General features: G+C 41.0%; 1 protein-coding gene across 2 annotated transcripts; it reads right to left on the reverse strand.

Annotated features, from left to right (window-relative positions):
* Positions 1 to 2,209: 2,209 nt before the first annotated feature.
* On the reverse strand, positions 2,210 to 19,752 carry usf2l (upstream transcription factor 2, c-fos interacting-like). Of its 2 annotated transcripts, none has more exons than XM_084051762.1 (11): positions 18,425 to 19,752; positions 17,403 to 17,443; positions 16,914 to 17,017; positions 15,719 to 15,835; positions 14,820 to 14,973; positions 14,393 to 14,480; positions 11,770 to 11,808; positions 9,582 to 9,640; positions 9,181 to 9,275; positions 8,925 to 9,053; positions 2,210 to 5,045 (listed from the first exon to the last, which is right to left on the reverse strand). In XM_084051762.1, exons 1-11 carry the CDS (start codon positions 18,457 to 18,459, stop codon positions 4,956 to 4,958), a joined length of 951 nt encoding a protein of 316 aa, XP_083907888.1. In that variant the 5' UTR covers positions 18,460 to 19,752; the 3' UTR covers positions 2,210 to 4,955. The 2 variants fall into 2 exon arrangements, with proteins under 2 accessions (XP_083907888.1, XP_083907887.1); XM_084051761.1 differs by having other exon boundaries at positions 16,914 to 17,023.
* Positions 19,753 to 19,848: the final 96 nt, after the last annotated feature.

Below are 19,848 nucleotides of genomic sequence, written 5' to 3' on the forward strand. Positions count from 1 at the left end.
CTGCTTTTACCAAATCTGTGCGCATATTCGATCCTCTTTCCCTTTGCTTGACTGCAAACCTTTGTTCCTTTACTGAGTTAAACCTTTATTGATTCTCGGAGCGGAATTCAAGTCATAGCAGCAACAGCAGTGAGAATGAACCACAGGAGAGGTACACGTCAGAGTAAGTGTCAAGAAGCAAATCAAGATCAAATTAAATTAAAAAAAAACTGTCCCTATAGATATCTGCAGTGGATCTCTGAATAAGTGAAAGAGTGAACATTATGTACAGTCTTTCAATACATATAAATGTATAGTAAATATAGCCGATGGATCTGGATGAATGTGGGCTACATTATATTAACAAAGAGTAGCTTATACGTGTGGTGGGGGTACTGTGAGTGAGACAGGGTAGCGCTGTGTAGTGATTACTGTAGGCGTTGAGGAAGATGAGACTCTGTGTGATATCTTTGTACCATACAAAGGTGTGAGGAGCACTGTACAGAAGACGGAACAAAGCTCTTTCTGCTCGACAAATAACAACCTCCAAGAGAGAGGCACTGCGAATTAGGCTGAGGCAGTGGACAATACCCGCTGCTGACATTGTATTTCTTTAAAACCCAGTATAGCTCAAAGCACAAAGGGAAGACAAGCACGTGGGCCGTGTAGTTTCTGGCTTGTGTTGGCCTTGGGTATTGAAATTCAATGAGAACCGGTCAACCATGCACAGTATTCAGTACACCGGCCACTGGTAGAACTAGGTAAACCCAGGACTTAAAGAAAGGGTCTGATTTTCAGATTAATTAATTGAAGTTTGCTGTTTTTCCCTACCGTGGGGACATATTATCAGAAACAAACAGAAAGAAAACAGTCAGATGGGAAAACACATTTAACACTGACCAGAGATAGGCTAGACAACAGGCTTTTTAGCGGCTATTATTTCAGGAATTAAATGTCTTTACTTACAGCTAAACAGTGACATAGATGTGGATTTCCATTTCAGCCATCATTTTAATCCCACGTTCATCTTCGCAGAGATGATTCATGTCTTCAGAGATGAATGTGGGATTGAGAGAGGTGTCTCTCACCTCTCACAGAGGTGAGAGGCAAAAGTCAGAGTAAGAGATGAAAAGAGAGAGAGAAATGATGTGCCGAATCTCCCGATCAGTGGCATACACATGGGATCATAGAGATCAGCCATTTCAAACAGACACAGGGACTCAGTTGCGTTTGACTGGAGACTGTCAGATGAACTGTCCGTTGAGGGTGAGAAGTGATGCCAAATTTGGCCCTGACTCGACAAGCATAAGAGAAATGGCAATGCTGCTAGTCTATGGAAGCATAGGCCATGTGTGTGCAGGATAACATATTGCTTAATGCTTGAGTTTGTTTCTGCATATTAACACTAGCTCCATACAAATGGATCTGATTCACTGTGTGAATCATTAATTAAATGCTGTATCAAAAGTATTTTGAGTGTTTGGCAGTGGGCCTTGTAGCAGTCGATAATGTACTGTACTAACTTTCAATAATGTAATAACTCTGTCTGTCTGTCTGTGTGTGTGTGTGTGTGTGTGTGTGTGTGTGTGTGTGTGTGTGTGTGTGTGTGTGTGTGTGTGTGTGTGTGCGTGTGCGTGTGCGTTTGTAGTAGGCAGACAGGCCCATATAGTGTCTGTTGTTCATAAACCTGATTGCCTGGGAGAAGCAGCGTTTTCAGAGCATACTGGCCTTGTGCACTGCTTCAGAAAATACTTGTCTTGAAGAATGAGCTATAAATACCTGTTTTCAACTCTTTGTTGAGCTTCTCATTGTTTAGTTCAAACAGCCAGGGGTAAATTCCTAGCTATTTGAATGAAGCAATAGGGCAATGATTCTGATTTGATAATACATTTTCATGTAACATTTCAGGAGTCATAGCTTTCACATAAAGATTAGAGAGGGTTGAATTGCAATAATAGTGTATTTGAAACATTCTGCTTGAAAAGGTGATTTAAATTAATGTAATAATACATTTTTCATGAAAAGAAATGGTCTCGTATATTTGAGAACACTGCATCTTCAAAGATGTAGATTTCATAATTATACAACATGACAGTAATTGTGTTTGCAAAGGCATGCTCACCTCACTTTCCCCCCCCAAATGGATCATCAGTAAAAGGCAAGGCTGGAGATGAGGCTCAGCATCAAGTACCTCAAACAAATAAATACATTCTAACTGTGAAGAGCAATACTTTATACTCAATGTATACAACTTACATAGTGATGTAAGGAAATTATTGGCTTAGGCTTTCAATAAAATTGTTATTGGCAGTTGATACTTTATTTGCGGTTACTACATTATTGGCTGCTTTATACCCAGCCAATAATGTAATAACTCATTACATTATGTAAAACAAAAGTATTCAGAAATGTTCAGTTATTGGATTATCGACTCATTACATCAAGAATTAAAAAAATAAATTTGTTATTGCCAGTCATTACATTATTGGAAAATGGAAATTAAATGATCTGCTGCAGGCCTAGTATACTGTTCTTGTAATAGGTGATGCCAATCAAATATAGAATAAAATCATTTGAATAGAGGTCCCATTCTCACTCCAAAGATCCTTTTAATCATCATAACTCTTTTTCACCCAAGGTGCCCTCCATTTCTCCAACCCATTTATTCATTAAAATTTCACCAGTGCATTTATCAATTAATTACATGAACAGCAATGAATGGAATGGGTTGCGGGAAACGTCTCTACTGTGGGGAAAGACAATGAGCCACAGCACCACAGCCCATCAAGGTTATTAGCCAGTGAAGTTTTATTTTTCCATTGTTTTACTTAGAAAAGACAATCTAACCTGAGAACAGCAAGGCTGCTACCGAGCGGGCTAAAAAAAACAGGCTTTCAAGTTTTCTTTCCAAAAACAAAAGTGGAAGTAAAACTGCCACAAACGACCTTTCATCTGCATACAGCATTGTCTTAAAGCATTAATCTCGTCTTCGTGCTCAGACCTTCGTTCTCCCCTCACTACAAGGTGTATAAAAGTCTACTGCAAAATATTTTATCAACTTTGGCTAGGCTCTTTATTTTCTTTTGTTTTATTTTTTTGAAAGCTCACATACTTGTACTATCCAAGATAAATTAGAATTCAGCAGCAAGAGCAGAACATCACTTCCAAAGCACATGGCATTAACTAACAGTCTGAGATATTCAAATGTGATAAAAGTCTGTGCGATTTTGCCAGGGGTCCCAGCGTTGGTTTTGCTTTGCAGGATCCTGAGCTGTTGACACAGGGAAACGCAATCACACTCCAATAAGTGACTCCAAACCTTGATATCTCTCTTCCAATTTCACCCACATTGCCCAAAGCAGGAGAAAAATACATCATGTATATTCATACACATCATCATCAGCATGATTAATATTCGTTTTTCAGTTTGTACAACCAATTACAGCTTGGTTACTGTTCACCTGAGTGGGTGGAGAAATATGCAAGACATTTCTTTTCTTTTTTTCCACCTTGGAGAGTGAGTTCTGCTCAGCTAAGAAGTGCAACACAGAATATTCTCCGTTGTCTGACTATATTGAGCTGAAAGTCTTTCAGTGTGTTCTCTCCAGGGTACTCTTCCTCTTGTGCATTGGACTCCATTTGAAGGGTTGCATTACCAGAATAGTGCAAACAGCTTCAAATGAAACACATGTGGGATACTCTTACATATATCGAGACACCAGAAAATCACACATGAACAGAAGATGACCAAAAAAAAAAAGAAAAATAATGTAGTGCCTATATTTAGTTTGGCAAAAGTTAGAATTCTACACTGCACCCGATCTGCAAAACAGAGCATTTAGGAAATTATAATCTTGTACATTTCATGTCTGTACTTGATAAAAGTTGACAGATTGGCCATTTCTCTGGCCAATGAAATGCCCCACAATCGATGTTGTAGAGCAACACTACTGCAATGAAGTGTAACGGTTGCTTACACTTAATAGTTATTATTACAAAGGGCCAGCATAGTTAATGAGTTATTGATTACTATTCTTTCCTATGTTTACACCAGCAACATAATCTTCCTCCAACATCTTAAAACATCTGCGCTAACATCCGGAAGTTGTATCAAAACACATTTCACCCTAGCACCAAGAGCTGTCACATATATCAAAGTAAAGCTTCTGCTTTGCCTGTCGTAACAATACCACAGATATCTGTGTCACTTGGATAAAACGGAGACATTATTTCCCCACTGTGCCAAATCACAGTGGTTTGCATAATTTGCCATTTTCCACTTGCACTTCAATCAAATTCTCTAGGGTTCTTCAGCTTCAACGTAACTGGTCTCCGTCAGGGTTTCTGACAGCAAGCGGACTAATAAATTAACACACAACAGCTAAAAACAACAAAATATTAATACAGAACTCAAAATCGTGTGCGAACACACACACACCCCCACACACACACACACACACGCACGCACACAAAGGAGTAAAAGCATGAACTAAGTCAGGCAGTTGTCAGGAGAAGGGGGGGGGGGGGAGTGAATGACAAAAAGGTCAACATCACAGTCCATGAGTGAGGTTGCATAAGTACAAAAACAAGAGAGGAGTCAGCAGAGATTTTGCTTTTCTAAATGCTAGTAAATTGCTCTGGTAGCGTTGTTGTTGGTGGTGGTGGTGGTCATAGTGGCAGTTGTAGTGGTGGTGATGATGATGATGAGCGTTTTTGTCCTTAGAGCACATTTCTAAATGGTGGTTATCTCAATCGGAGTGGAAGAGTCTAGAGCAGGGTTTCCTGGAACACAGCCTGGGATCCCAGGAGAAAGAATGCGTTCGGCAAAAAAAAGCAAAAAAGAAAGTGATTCTTCACAAGTTCATTCATTTGTCTGTCATTTTGTCTGCCCTCTACTTTTTGTCTTCTCTCCGAGTTGGTGATGTATTCAAGTGGTGATACTCCTCCTTGTTCTTTTTTTGTTCTCTCTCTCCCCTTCACTGCGGTGGCGTCTCACCGACCATCTCAATGCCATGTTGCTGGAGTTGCGCTCGGAGCAAGGCATTCTCGTTCTTCAGCTCCTCAATCTGAAAAACAAACAAACACACAAACACATCATATTACTGTCGTGTCATCGTCATCTTCATCATCCCTGTGAGTATACAGGGCCAAAACTTTACTCTTTGATGTGTGTTGCACACATGCTTTTGATGTACACATGGGACTACAGTGTCCCTACGACTGAACAGTATCACACTCGGCTCTTCACAAAGGCTCCCCTGCCCACAACCAACTAGCTTATGAATTCTCAGAGTAAGTCCACTTTGCTCTATTCCCTTGGGTGAATCCCTAATGCCCTGTGTCGCTCAGGCTGTGGGTTCGACAAGCGGATATTGCGCTTTGAATGTAGGAAAGGGAATATATCTACCGTCAATGCCCTCGCGGGCCTTTGTTTGAGCGGGGGAATGTGACAGCCTCTGAGCTGTAAGGTTTCACATTACCTTTTGAGTGCATTAGTATGCCGTTAAGTCCTTGCACAACCCCATACAGTACAACTCCCCTATCTCTCCCACTGCTCGTTTCAGGTAGCAGTTCTTGTTGTAGAAGCATAAACTCTTTGTCAGGGCCTGATGGTAAACTATGCAGGCTAGGACCTTTGGGGGGGGGGGGTTGGGGGTTGTTTTAGAGAAATTACAGAAAATACATACGGGGATGGGTTGCAGGCACTGCGGTGCACTGTGAATGAGTCTAATCTAGTTGATATGAAGCACATATGCACTGCCGTGCTCTGAGATGGGGTAGTGTGGTGAAGAGAGCCATCTCTGGAGCCACATTGTACAGCTGTACTGGCCTCAGATTGAATGCCAGCTGAGCTGCATGTCCCCTCGCGCTTCCCTACCATCTGTCAAAATGAACTGAGAATACTAATAAGGGGAGGGGTGTGTGCGCATACTTCTCAATAACAGAAAATAACAGTTCAGTCAGATAACTCACTAATGGACTGAAAACATCGCATTTATTAAATATAAATACTAGTGTGAACATTGTATTTGATCTAGCCATTCAGGCACTGCTACTGTATACTGTATATATCTTGGCGTTCAAGCGCCGCTACTGTATATATCTTGCCGTTCAGGCACTGCTACTGTATATATCTTGGCGTTCAGGCACTGCTATATTGGCCTTTTTCCCCATTACTCCCTGCTCAGCACCTTAGAAGACAACCATTTAAGAGCAGGGAGTTATACTATACATATAAAACCAACCTCCCAGGGGAAAACAGAACCCTTAGGGAAAGCAGAGCCCACTGATGTTGCTGTGGTGGTGGTGGTGGGAGCAAACAAACACACTTCAGTGACACTGACAGCAATAGGAAAAACAGTGAATGAGATTAAATAGACTGCTTGACACATCAGTGTTGCCGACACGTCACATACATACATTGCCCACATAGTGATGCAGGCTCTCAAGTGTGTCAGCCTGAACTTGCTCACAAGCTACGCATCATTAAAAGTCACAGCTTTTTTTCACACGTCTTGCAGTTTTGTATTTGGAGTCTGACATGTTCAGCCCATTGACTAGACCCACAATATACTTGACATTCCTGCTGTCCGTTTTCCAAACATTATATGTTTTTTGTTTTGTTTTCTTCTAAGGAAGCCATTGCAATCCATACATTTCAATAATTGTTTCATAAACAATCAATAATTATACTAATTATGTTGATAATAATCAACATGCAGCAACTAGCGTCCAAAAATATGGACAAAGGGAGCCGTGACTTCACCCATCGGTTTCTGCACAACCGTTTTGAACCCACTATTTCAGCCAATTCAAATCCACCATCTTGGAATTTACGGGAGGTAAATTATGACTTTTCCTTTAGAATGGTGATCACACCCCACCCTCCTTTTTTCCCTACTCTGTGCATATAGTGTTTTATATTTGTGATGATATAGATTTTGTGTTATGTTTATGTTATGCTGATGAATTGAATACATAGGACCTCAATGGAAACAAGTCAACTAGGACTTTTTTTGTGTAAATCCCTTTAGACCAAGTCTATGACTGTACTCGTGCTGTTTGCATTTCTGTTTAATAAAGTATTCAATCAATCAATCAATCAAACCCTCTAGGCCATTAATAAGAATTGCAGGGTTTTCATTATTTTCTGCATTAGCATAGTTCATATCCAGACTACGGAAACTTGCCGCCGGGACTAGAGCCCTGCTCAGACTGCCCACTCCCACTCCTGGATTTTGATCATTTCTGCCCACAAACATGTTTTCTATTCAAATCTGTCAAACAAAAATGTTAAATGACTAATAGAAATAAATGTATAGAACAGGAAGTAATCAATCCATGGGGGCATAAAAATGATGCATCTATTCCATTATGTTTATGTGTTGGTTACGGTATTCATGCTTCATCAGGTCTTCCACCAAAGTACTGTAGGTGGCTGTAAACATTGAAGTCGGGTGTTTAAGACCTATCAATTATTTTAATCTCACGTTGTCAGACCTTCGTCTTTCTCAACAGAAAGGGCAGAGATGGCCACACAAGATTAATGTCTGGTGATTAGTTTACATCATAGTTAATGGAAATGAGACTAACCAGTGTGTTGAATGGACACGTACAGACACAGCATGTACATGGTAAATACCTTATTTCCATATTGTCGCTAGTTTTTTTTTTTTGTCCAACACAGTTACTTTTAGGAAATGGAAAACATAAGCTGTGTTCCAATGGATCCAATGTAGTTATTATTTAGTCACAAGCTCTTGTTAATACTTAGCCCTCACACACTTTCAACCTGGCTTCCCCATTTTGGGTATGTCATTATAGAGAACATTTTCTAAACTTTTCAAAAAGCTCCATGCGACACATTGTGAGCTTGTAGCTTGGCTATTTTCGCTTCTTATACATGAAACTGTCACTTATGAAAAAAACAAGAATAGGCGAAATATGGTGATACATGTTTTCTCCCAGATAACGATATATTAAAAAGCAGTTTTTGATCCTGGGTTCATACAACAGTGATGATGCCGACCACCCGCTACCGACCGCAGTAGAGTAAAACGTATTTCTCTCTGGGTCTCACAACCTCTCTCCACTGAAGCGCATACTGTGACTCGAGCCTAATCTCAGCATTATCCTCATTTCATATGTATTGGGTCCTGTGTGAACCTTATATCAGTCCGTAGCAGTCTACTACTTGAAACCTCCTTGAGATAGGTAATCATACACACATGATTGGGCGATTGTTTTTTGTTAGTTATATTATTGTTGCATTTTAAAGTGAGAATTGATATTATCGATCTAGCTGAAAGAATATTGATTTCCGCATGAAATTCAAACACCCACAACTATTTAACCGCAAAATGATGTTCAGCCAACATTGGCTCGATTATTCAGGTACCGGTAATTGGTTGTTTTAATGACTTAGGAGATAATGTTTTAATGACTTTGGAGATAAAATCTAAAAATTAGGGGGGAAATGGGAAAGTTGTCTGTTTACGTACAACATATGACTGAAGCTGTTAATAGACAATAACATGATGCTGTTAAGGTCCTTTAAGAGCCAAGAGGGCAACCTTTTTATTACAGAATGATTTGTTTAATTACAAGAAATATCCAAAAACAGTAAATTCTCAGTATTGATCAGATCTATAGCTACCTACAAAAATCCTGAAAGTGCACACACATACTTAGTTGTTAGTTGGCGACATCTCAACATGAAAGCTTAGAAACACAAAGTGCTTAGTCCATTAAATCAGGACATAATTATGTTTGACTGATCAGCACTGGACAGAAAGGATCCGATTCACACCAGCACCCCTCTCTCTCCGTCTCTCTCTCTACTGCACCACATACTGTGACTTGTGCCACATCTCATCATAATCATCACATAATAATATCCTAGACTATCCTATCTGTTTACATACACTGTATATTTGACAGGTTACCTGCTGCCTGCAGAGCTCATTGTCCACCTGTATCCTCTCTGCCTCCTTCAGACTCTCCTGGAGCCGTTGGTTGCTCTGCCTTAGCTCTCGGATGTAGTCACATGCCTTGGACAGGATGCCCCCTTTGCTCTTAGAGGACAGAGAGACGTGATGTCACACGGTTTATAAGTTGACAGGGGACGGGGTTTTTTAACATGGTAGTTGTCGTAATTTAAGCAGTAAACCGGTGGGTTAAACCGAGGCTAAATGGCCTTACTGCGCCCGTCTTGGTGCTGTCCATGTTGCAGTCTGGGATGATTTTAGAGAGGGTGACGATCCAGTTGTTGATCTTGTCTCTCCGCCTCCTCTCAACTTATGGGTTGGTAAAAAAAGACAGATAAAAACGGGTCATTAGACATAATAAATCATGTTGGAAGAAATGAATGAAAAATGAATTCTAGTCTCCACAGATACAGAATTATTTTTTAGATATTGTTCATTCACTGCTCCCCCACCCCGCCACCCCAAGCGCAGTATCTTCTCTCAAGAAGTATGACAACAGCAGTCTCTAGTGGCCAATTAATGAAAAATATGGTGACATCAACAGACAAACAGCAAAACTTAAACTTGCGGGCCAGACCACAACGCGCAAAGCCACGAAAGGAAGCCGCTGCCCACCTTCGTTATGTTGAGCTCTCCTCCTCTCATCACGGGGCGTTCGAGGTCCATCCATTTTCCTGTGGACAAATGCCAAATTAAAAACACTTCTCATACACGACCTCCTTTCTCAGTTGCATAAAATCAGCCACAAATCCCCAAGCCTCACATCCATCAAATTTGGTGCCAATTAAAAATCGTTCTCTCCATTATCCTTCAATTGGCCACTTCTGTAATCACAGCCCTCACCACCACCGTGCTACTTGACAAGGGGCATTAGAGGCTGCATGTTGCCTTTTGGCAGCAATGTTGATTTATATCCATATGAAGCAACATATGCCGTAATGACACCATCCCCAGGGTGGGAACTGGGGAAATGCTCTGACTGGAATATTGAGTCATGTCTGTAGCAGACTTCTTATTCTATCTGGCTGTCCTCTTCCCAGGTGTGGCCCTGAGGGAACCTGCTGTTTTATTATGTGTTAAAATTACAGTGCTTTAAAAAAATAAAAACATTGAGAAAAAAAGCATGCACGCACACACACAGATGCTGTCTATTGGAGTCTGGGCGTACGGCTAATGACACAACTGTCTCCATCTCTCCCCCTAGGTATTTGGTTAATTAAGTTCCGGAGACGTGACGGGGAGAGTTATGCAGCTGCCCACCACGCTATGCACAGGGCAGTGGCACACATACATAATGACAAGGCTAGCATATACTATAAATATCAAGCATGGTTTTGTCCTGCTAGTGGAATGCATTTCAACCAATTAATGTGAAAATACAGGCTGTGTCAAAAACATACTAGGGCTTTTAGGGTGCTTTTTGCTGTAAAGTTACTGAGTTTGTGTTTCAACAAAACATCCTTCAGAGTAAAAATAAATAAATGGTATAGCCTACATATAATGGGAATTATCTAAATAAACATAAAGGATAAACACATATAAGCCTAAGCCCTTTCCTTAATGAAGGTTAATGGGGGCTAGCAGTTTGTGTGTGTGGGTGTGTGAGTGCAAAGTTAATTAATGTTATGCAAGGTCACTCACACAGCCATTTCCCATAAATACATACTAATTACCAATATTAGTGTCGAGCTTGTGACCTATCAATGGCTCGGCACTGTTTCCATCTCTGCTCGAGTCAGCCAAGCTAGAAACTACAGTCTCTGTTGTATCTCAATGCATCTTAATGGGATTTCAGCTGTATAAAAGGATCCTGCCACACAGTAATTGTATGTATGGTGCGATAAATGTGGATGATTGTATGAATGACTTGGCCAGACGATTAGCCATGAACAACCTGATTGCTTCAATGCCCTTATACTGTACCAATCTGGAGGAATAGACTTTGGCAATGTTTTCACCCAATGCCCCATTTCCAGGCCTGGAAACTGAGTCAGACACACTCATCCATGTCCTCTGTGGATTACTATCTTTGCTAAATGTGACGCAAGACAAAAGACGTAATCTTGGGCTAGGACAATTCTCTTGTTGGGTGATAAACAGACTGGTAATTATGATGGATCACCAACAATTTGCATGCAAAAATGTGTTCTGCAATGGATAAATGGCCAGACTGGAACTGCTAATAAAAGTTAAGTATCCTTTTCCAATCTTTTGATTAGAACTACAGATTTTACTCTGCTGTCCCAATACGTTCATACATTTTTATTACTACTGACCAAATTAAAGTACAGGAAGGAAGGAGAACGCACGTCTTTTAAAATCGACACCAGAATAACAGTGAAGATATCATCTATTTCTAAATGGATAACAGTAACCCAATTTCCCAAAGTCCTAATGGAAAAACAACTTTGCCACAGGCGTAACTAACAATAGTGGATCAAGGACAACATTGAAGAAAATGCTATATCTGTGTCCCCACACATCAAGAGCAGGGAGAATCAGGAGGGAGCCAGCAGAGAAGACTGGAGGGAATGGGTTGGTGTGCTGCATATCCTTCTTTGTGTGATCTAGGCCAATTTTATTAGTCGGCTGCAAAGGTGTGTGTGTGTGTGTGTGTGTGTGTGTGTGTGTGTGTGTGTGTGTGTGTGTGTGTGTGTGTGTGTGTGTGTGTGTGTGTGTGTGTGTGTGTGTGTGTGTGTGTGTGTGTGTGTGTGTGTGTGTGTGTGTGTGTGTGTGTGTGTGTGTGTGTGTGTGTGTGTGTGTGTGTGTGTGTGTGTGAAGGGGTCGTGGAAGTTGTCCTCACCAGTTTAAACCGTCATGTTGCAGCACCTCGTTTTCATCTCTGTGAACGGCAGGTAGTTTGCATTCATTTTACACAATCACATCATTGTCATTGGTAATTAGGTTACACTTTCATGTCAGGCATTGCCTTTGTCACAGAGAAAAATAAATAAAGAGAATCATAAGTAATGTATCAGAGGAGATAATTAGAAACGAACGTGTAGATAGGCAGACCAACAGACGAGAGAACAAAGTGCTTCTTGTTTTGACATACTGTACAGACGTGCAGGCATATGAAACATGTCATTTCTCATAACTGACAGTAATGAGGTCTGTGGTAGGTTAGGGTTATCCAAGACAGTCCATTTGCTTCTGAGATCACACACACACACACACACACACACACACACACACACACACACACACACACACACACACACACACACACACACACACACACACACACACACACACACACACACCTCTATAATACTGCCCAACAGTAATGCCAAATGGAGTCAGGATCTGTGACTCAAAGAAATGCTTAGCTGAATGTTACAGAGGCAGAAGCAATCTGCTGTGGACCCCCTGTGATTCATATTCTAATCCTATCCACACACCAGGGGCCTCATGCATAAAACTCTGTGTAGAATTCATATCAGTGAGCGCACGGCCAAAATGAGAAAAACATGGGTCGCCCAAAAACAGAGATTTATAAAACCATCATAGAAGGGTACATGTACACAAGTAATCTTTGTGTATCCCAATTCAATTAAAATTGTGCACACATGAATGCACCTCCAAATTTTAATCCCACCTCAGCAACTCCCAGAATTATCCATAAATGGTAGCTTCGGTGCACCTCAAATGTAAAAAAAGGCCCATTACTTGAAATCTCTTGCATCGAACCATGAATGGACTAGAGCAGAGAATGCTGCTTAGCCAGACAGGAGGGGGATTTGGCAATAGACAGCTTTAGACTTGGTAGACCTTTATTAATCACATGGGGGAAATTCTGTTTTAGCTTCACCCAGCTGGTGGCTGCTCAGCTTGTCGTGATGAATGCTCGGCGGGCAGCTGTTAGGACTCAGTTAAGTGTCTTGCTCAGGGACACTTCCACACATAGACATAGGCGGGCCGTGAACCGGTGACTTTCTGATGACGAGACGTGTCTACCCACTAAGCTACGGCCTCCCCAACTTGGTGTTAAGAGAAGAAAAATAGAACTATACATTTTTCACCTGTTTATGTGTTGCACACCAATTATATTAGGCCACATGGTTACACTTGATAGTTGAATAATTGGTGACAATAAACCAGGTGACTCCAAAAGTTTGGTCTGCAATGGACTGGCAGACCAAATAAAATCATTTAAATTACATTTAAATTCAAAATCAAGTCCAATTATAAGTATTAATAATGGCTTTCTGTTTGTGTCTATTCACAGGGGTGATATTTGATAACTAGACCACACATGACAAGCCTATTTAAAAATATATTTGAATTATACATTGAATAGATTAGTATGAAAAAGTCACATTTATCATTTGTGAGGTGGAGGCAGCAGAATGGCCTAGTGCGACAATAAGACAATGGTAAAGTGTGTTCCTCAACAGCCACATGTTTGTGTCCTTGAGCAAGACACTGGCGAACTACCTGCACATTCATAGTAAGCTGCTCTGAGTAAGAGTGTCAGCCAAATGCCTAAAATGTAGTCATATTTAGAGTGCAAGCGTGGAGCGAAATGGCAGAAATATACACTCGGCTCCAAGATAATTTAATTTGCCAAATAGATCATGTGCTCATCTTGGGCAGATAAACAAGCAAAGGACTGTGTATCCATTTTTCTCCAAATGCAAAAGGAGGGGAAAAAAATGAAAGAATTTAACCTTAAATGGCCTTATATTTCTGAGCCATAAGACTCATGAGCAACAGCATGTTGAGCACATAAGCATACTCTGAGTCAGTATGGAAGGACACTGGAATACTCTATTTCTAAATGAAAGTTTACACTAATGCGTTTAAGGTACTACTCGTCTAGCCTCTGACAAGGAATATGTAGCCACAAGTAAATGTTTTGCTATATTTAAATGCACCCTGATTGTCTGTTATCTCTCTGATTGCAATCAACAGATTAAATGTTTCGACGAGAGCATTGCGATGCACACACTGTTCTGCTGTCGAGGTAAACAGAATAAAGAAGGAAGAAAAGAGAAACCAGGTCAGGCAGGACATGCAGAGATAAAGATCCCCAGGATTACATCACCCTGCTCAGCACCAATCTCAGCGGAGAGCTGAGAGAGAGACCCCGCAGGCAAACAAACACAGTCTGGCTCAAGTTAGAAAAGTATACATGCATAGTAGCTCTATAGCGGTGAACATCAAAAGAGAAATTTCTCTCTGCTTTTCAACAGCAAAATACATTTCCTCGAAAATGCAATACTGCAATTGATGTCTTATTCCCCAGCAAAATAAAAGAGGCCAAAGTCAAACTGACTTTTTTTTTTCTTCAAAGATAACGACGATACCGTACTTCCAAGCACTGAGCCAGCTTTGGCTCATTCAGTCGTGCCGGTGCGACTGCACCGTCAGTTGTGTCACCTTCCCAAGGGGGAGGTAGATAGCATAGTGGAGCGGATACTCACGCAGGATAGGGGTGTGTGCGTGGCGCTATGGTTCGTTGCGTGCCTGTCTGAATAACATCAGGGGGGGTCATCATCACGTAAAATTGACCTGGGGAAGTGAAGAGAGAAGTCAGAAGAGAAGAGTAGAAAGACAATGGAAGTATATGATTCTGGTTTCATTTAGGCATATATACAGTGGCATCACTAATATATCTTTTGGTCATTTCATTATTGTTCCGTTTTTTTTCTCCCCCATAGCCGAGCCTTGCTGTGAGGCTTCATCTTATTCTGTGCCATGTCACAATCACAGTCTATAATAAGCTCACAACAAGTCGAGCTGCGACGTGTTGTGTGCTTATAGATCTGATAGATAGATTTTCAGTGTACGACACCAGTCCAGCACCCAAACTAAGTATACAGTAAATACAATTTTAGTGTCTTGACTCACCCCCTGCTTGTGTGAGAGTGGGATCCGTAGTGGCCTGCACAGACACTGTCCCGTCGTTCACCGCTGTTGCGGGGAAGTAAGCAAAGCGTGTCTCTCCTCCCACTGCCTCCCCTGCTGGGCTCCCGCCATTACTGAAGGGGTTCTGGATCACAGCCTGTGACAGAGACAGACAGACAGACATAAGCCTGATTTATACTTAGTTGGGCGCCGATTTTGTGTGCCGAAAATAGCTGATCTACAAGCTCACAACATGTATAAATCAAGCCATAGGGTAGAGGGTTTTTATCAAGAAGCAACACACCTCTGTTGCTCTCACACACACACACACACACACACACACACACACACACACACACACACACACACACACACACACACACACACACACACACACACACACACACACACACACACACACATACATTTTGGCTGTTCTCCGGGTCTTCTGGCATTTTGAAAGAAGCAATGGTGCAGTTTGGCAAGTGGGAGACTTGTTAGCGGAGATAGGAGGAGGCGCAGGTGAGAGGTCTGTACATAGTATGTGACATTCTGTGCATAAAATACATGGTTGCATGCATCCACACAATGCAATAGCTCTACGGCAGCAGTACAAAACTAGTCACATAAGAACAATTCCCCCAGAATAGTAAACAACGGCACAGTTGGCAACAATGAATCAATACTACTGCCAACTTAGTCATAAAATGGTTCTTTGACTGGAGCCTTCTTGCTCACTAGACTACACATTAATTATTCAATTCAATGTTCATGCTTTTGGATAATTTCTGTTCATCTTAAGGTTAATTTATACACCGTCACATTGACCATGTGCATAAATTAGCCTTTAGTGGAGCCAGGTTTGCGGGACATTGTTGCCAAGTTGCTGTGGGTTCTGGTACCTGTGCTACTGCTTGAGGAGCGCCAGCGAAGGCGGCCGAGGAGACCACGCTCACCCCTCCTCCTTCGTCTCTCCCCTCCAGCTGCTGGTCCGTCACCTGGACGACTCGGTACGTCACCTGAGAAAGGGGGGTTAGACGGAGACAGAGGTGAAATTATGAAAGTGAAAGATACAAAGAGTAAAGAAAAAGAGAGACCAAAAGAGAGAAATGAGAGACCCATGGAGTGAGACAAGAAAACAGAGAGAGAAATCAGCCAGCCACTGATGAATGTAAACATTACCTACCATGTAGATGTCTTTATTGTATCCAGTAGTTTCAGTTCAGCCAATTCTACCATCTGACGCAACTGTTCAAATTTAAGCATGTCAAAATCCCAGGCATTATGCTTATGCTTCAGAATGTGGTCGATTTAATAAAAAAAGAAATCAGCCTGTTTGTTCAAAAGAATCTGTATTTGTAACCCGTAATCATGTGACTCTCCGCCTGACTGACATGTGACACGGCCGCATGCCAATCCTGGTCCAGACTGGAATCACATGATCACTCACACCAGTGCTGTTTATGCCAAATGAGCAACACGCATCACCTATAAACTATTAATCCTTGTTTCCTCTGTATTCATTTTGAAACAGTCTGCCGCCAATGTCAAGAAAATTACCCACACTGATAAAAGTTAATTAGTAAGGCAGGCTGAAGGCAGAACAATGTAGCCCAATCTCCCTCTAAAGCAAAATGCAGTGTGGATTTAATGTTTAATGGTAATGTGTGAAAATAGAAAGGTATTTTTGTGTGTGTGTGCACTAAAATGGCACGAGCGAGTGAGGGGCCCACACGAACAGACCCCAACTATCAGGGCTATGGTAGGAAACATTGATTAATCTATTCCATTTCCAGTATACATTTTCCACCAAATGCAGACAAAGTGTGATGTGGGTAATTTTAGATTTTTGACCATTTGGGGAAAATCTTGAAAGTGTGAGAACTACTGATTTAGAAGAAGGCATTTGTAGAATCGGCCTCAGGTCTTAATGGGTTAATATTTCATTTTTATTTGATAAAACATGAAAATAATGTGCGAGCACCGCTTTTTCGTGTGAACTCTCTAGTCTACACCAATGTAGAATAGCATTACCCAAGAAAAAGACTCTTGTGCTGCAATGTGAACTTGTTATTTTCCCACTCATTGTAGACGTACCTGGCCCCCCTCTGTGCGGAACTGGTATTGTATGTTGTGGTCACCGAATGCTGAAGCCTGCTGAACGCTGGCTATTGTAACAGCTGTCTGCTCCTCGCCCCCTGCTGCGTCTCCAGGAAAGGGAGTAAAAAGGCAGTATAAGGGAGGGGGGGGACTATGCAATGATCCTACCAAGACCCAAGTCAGCTGTGAAGGACAACATAACACTGCTTTGTATTGGTATTTTAGAACCAAGCAATACATAACATCACTAAGGATGAGCAGGAAAACACAGACAACAACAACTCTACACATCAACATGAATGCTGTTAAAAAGTAACAGTCAATGATACGGATATTGTGCTATTTGTGTTTCGGTCATTGTTTATGATTTACTGTTTGATTTCAAGTTGTTAAGCACTTCAAAAGGTGCTATTTAAATAAAGTTTATTATTAGTATTATTATAATGCCCTGTCCAATATATTAGACAACACGACCAGGGTCCTTACCTTCAGATATCTGAACAATCTCCTCTTCTTGCTTTTCTTGGCTGCAAAACAGGAGGGAAAGCAAATTTAAAAACTAGGTGAATGTAATGATCACCTTATGTTCTTTAAATTGGCAGCAAGCTGAAGCACTGACAGTGCATTTCTTGCCTAGTTTTAAGTCATCCTCAACTTCAGCTGAGCTAATTTGACACATACAGCCAGTTTGTCGTGCACAATGTCACCATCGTCCAAAAGTACTCCCAATACAACAGTGAAAGATAGTTTTATGGATTAAGCTCCCAAACATGTTCATGTTCCTGCCTTCGCTTTGCCTTTTCAACATCTTGGCAACAGCTTTCAACCTTAAGATATAGTGGACTGCTTCTCTCCAGTGGTGGAAGAAGTACTCAATTTGTTTTACTAATGTAAAAATGTCAATACTGCAGTGTAGAAATACTCTGGTTTTCTTTCTGAATTCAAAATGTACTTGAGTAAAAGTACAAAAGTATTGGCATCAAAATGTACTTAAAAGTACCAAAAGTAGAAAGTACTCATTATGCAGCATGTCCCGTTTCACAAGTTCAAATGTATAAAATGTATAAAAAATCTTTTGAAAAATAGCAGATATTCAAGTGTCAAGCTTGTAGATCGGCTATTTTCAATTGGCCGAAATGTATATAGGGCTGGAGTGGTTAATGTAATACGTTTTGTAATAATAATCAAAATCTACAAAAAGCTGTCAAATAATTGTAGTGGTGTAAAAAATACAATATTTACCTCTGAGATGTAGTGGGGTAAAAGTACAGAAAATTGGAAATACTCAAGTAAAGTAAAAGTACCCCAAAATTGTACTTAAGTACTGTACTTGAGTACATGTACTTAGTTACTTTCCACCTCGCTGAATAGTGTATTGCAATAAGTATATCATTCCTTTTGAAACTATAGTTAATAGTTTTCCAGGCCTGTGCTTAGCAGTCACCAGCTAGCCGCATAATAACATTAGCCTGGGCTTCAGTTAGCCATCTTAGCTGGCAGTGGATTACCTTGTGGTGTCCAGACTCTGTTCGAGCATATCCATCAGGGTTGTGATAAAAAGTGATATTCTGTGTCACACAGACGGAGATGGAAGTGCTGATCACGGGAACAAACACTCGGGTCATGTGAGAGGAGACAGCCCAAGACACGTGAGGTATGGATCGGTCAGGGAGTTAAAATGGAGACCGCTGCTGGAAGTGGATCTGGATCGGGTCTGCATGATTCACTGCCTCGATTTGGACCGTCGCAGTCTTGTTTGTGTCGATGGGAACTTCAGCAGTAGCGCACGAGCCCTTCAAAGCTATGCTTGTACAAGTTTAATACATCAAAATATGTAAAGAAACTTCGATGAGAGTCGATGACGCTTCGCTGATCTCGGTTACCGTTATACTTCAAAACATCTTTCCAGGAACAGGGACATCAGTAGAATTTATCCAGAACCACCCACTCTTATCCTAAACAGGGATGTGATGTACTGTGAAATGCTGGCTTGTATTGTGTTTCTTAATAATATTGTTGTATAGCATATGATTTTATTCAACCTTAATATTTGAGCCAGCCTTTTGACAGACAAGCCATCACAGGAATGTAGCCTATATAATATAATTAGCCTATGTAATTGTGATTACAGGGTAGCCTATGATTTTTTTGCCCAAGTGAATGTTTTATGGCGAAACTATAACTCACTAGCAAAGTGCATGGGAAAAAATCGGAGTAAATTTCCTCCAGGAGAATGTTTGACTCAATCATAGATGTTTATGGATTTTGCAGTTAATCTGATCTCCTGGCCAAGAATACCCTTTGACAAACATGCATGGATAATGAACCTATACCTAAATATTAACATAGTGTTCTTTCTGTTAAGTTGTGAATTGTTGTATCTGTGTTTACTGTCTGCATGTTCTTCAATGTCCCATCCATGTATTTTTAAAGGCACATTTTAGTGTTATTGTTTCATGGTGATGGTTTCATTCCACATACTGCGAAAATAAACGACATACAGTATACTCGTACGTTGCCTGATTACGTTACTTGAATGAAATCAGAGTTGTCTGAATGGGTGATTTAAAAGTTATATTTGCATGCATGAGATATCTCGATGCAGATGAGATGATCCATGGACACATTTTGGTATCCATGTGTAGCCTATCTATGTTGTCTGAATAATAAGAGGTTTGCCTAAAATCTCTGCCGGGGTGAGGGGGGGATAAATGCTTATTAACTGTGTGAACTGATGGACCTATGCATGCCACCGCATCAGTTACCCGCCATGAACTTTACTCCACTTACCGGCAGCGGAACGTTTCTTTACTACGGTTCTGTTTGCGACGGAGATGACGGGAGCACACCACAGTGTGTTCTGCGATTGGCTAAAAATTACACATGATTGATGGCTTGTATGACTTGCAGCTTCTGATTGGCTCTGATGGTG

This window comes from Gymnoscopelus microlampas (assembly GCF_963454915.1).
Source record: "Gymnoscopelus microlampas genome assembly, chromosome: 3".
Classification (NCBI taxonomy): domain Eukaryota; kingdom Metazoa; phylum Chordata; class Actinopteri; order Myctophiformes; family Myctophidae; genus Gymnoscopelus; species Gymnoscopelus microlampas.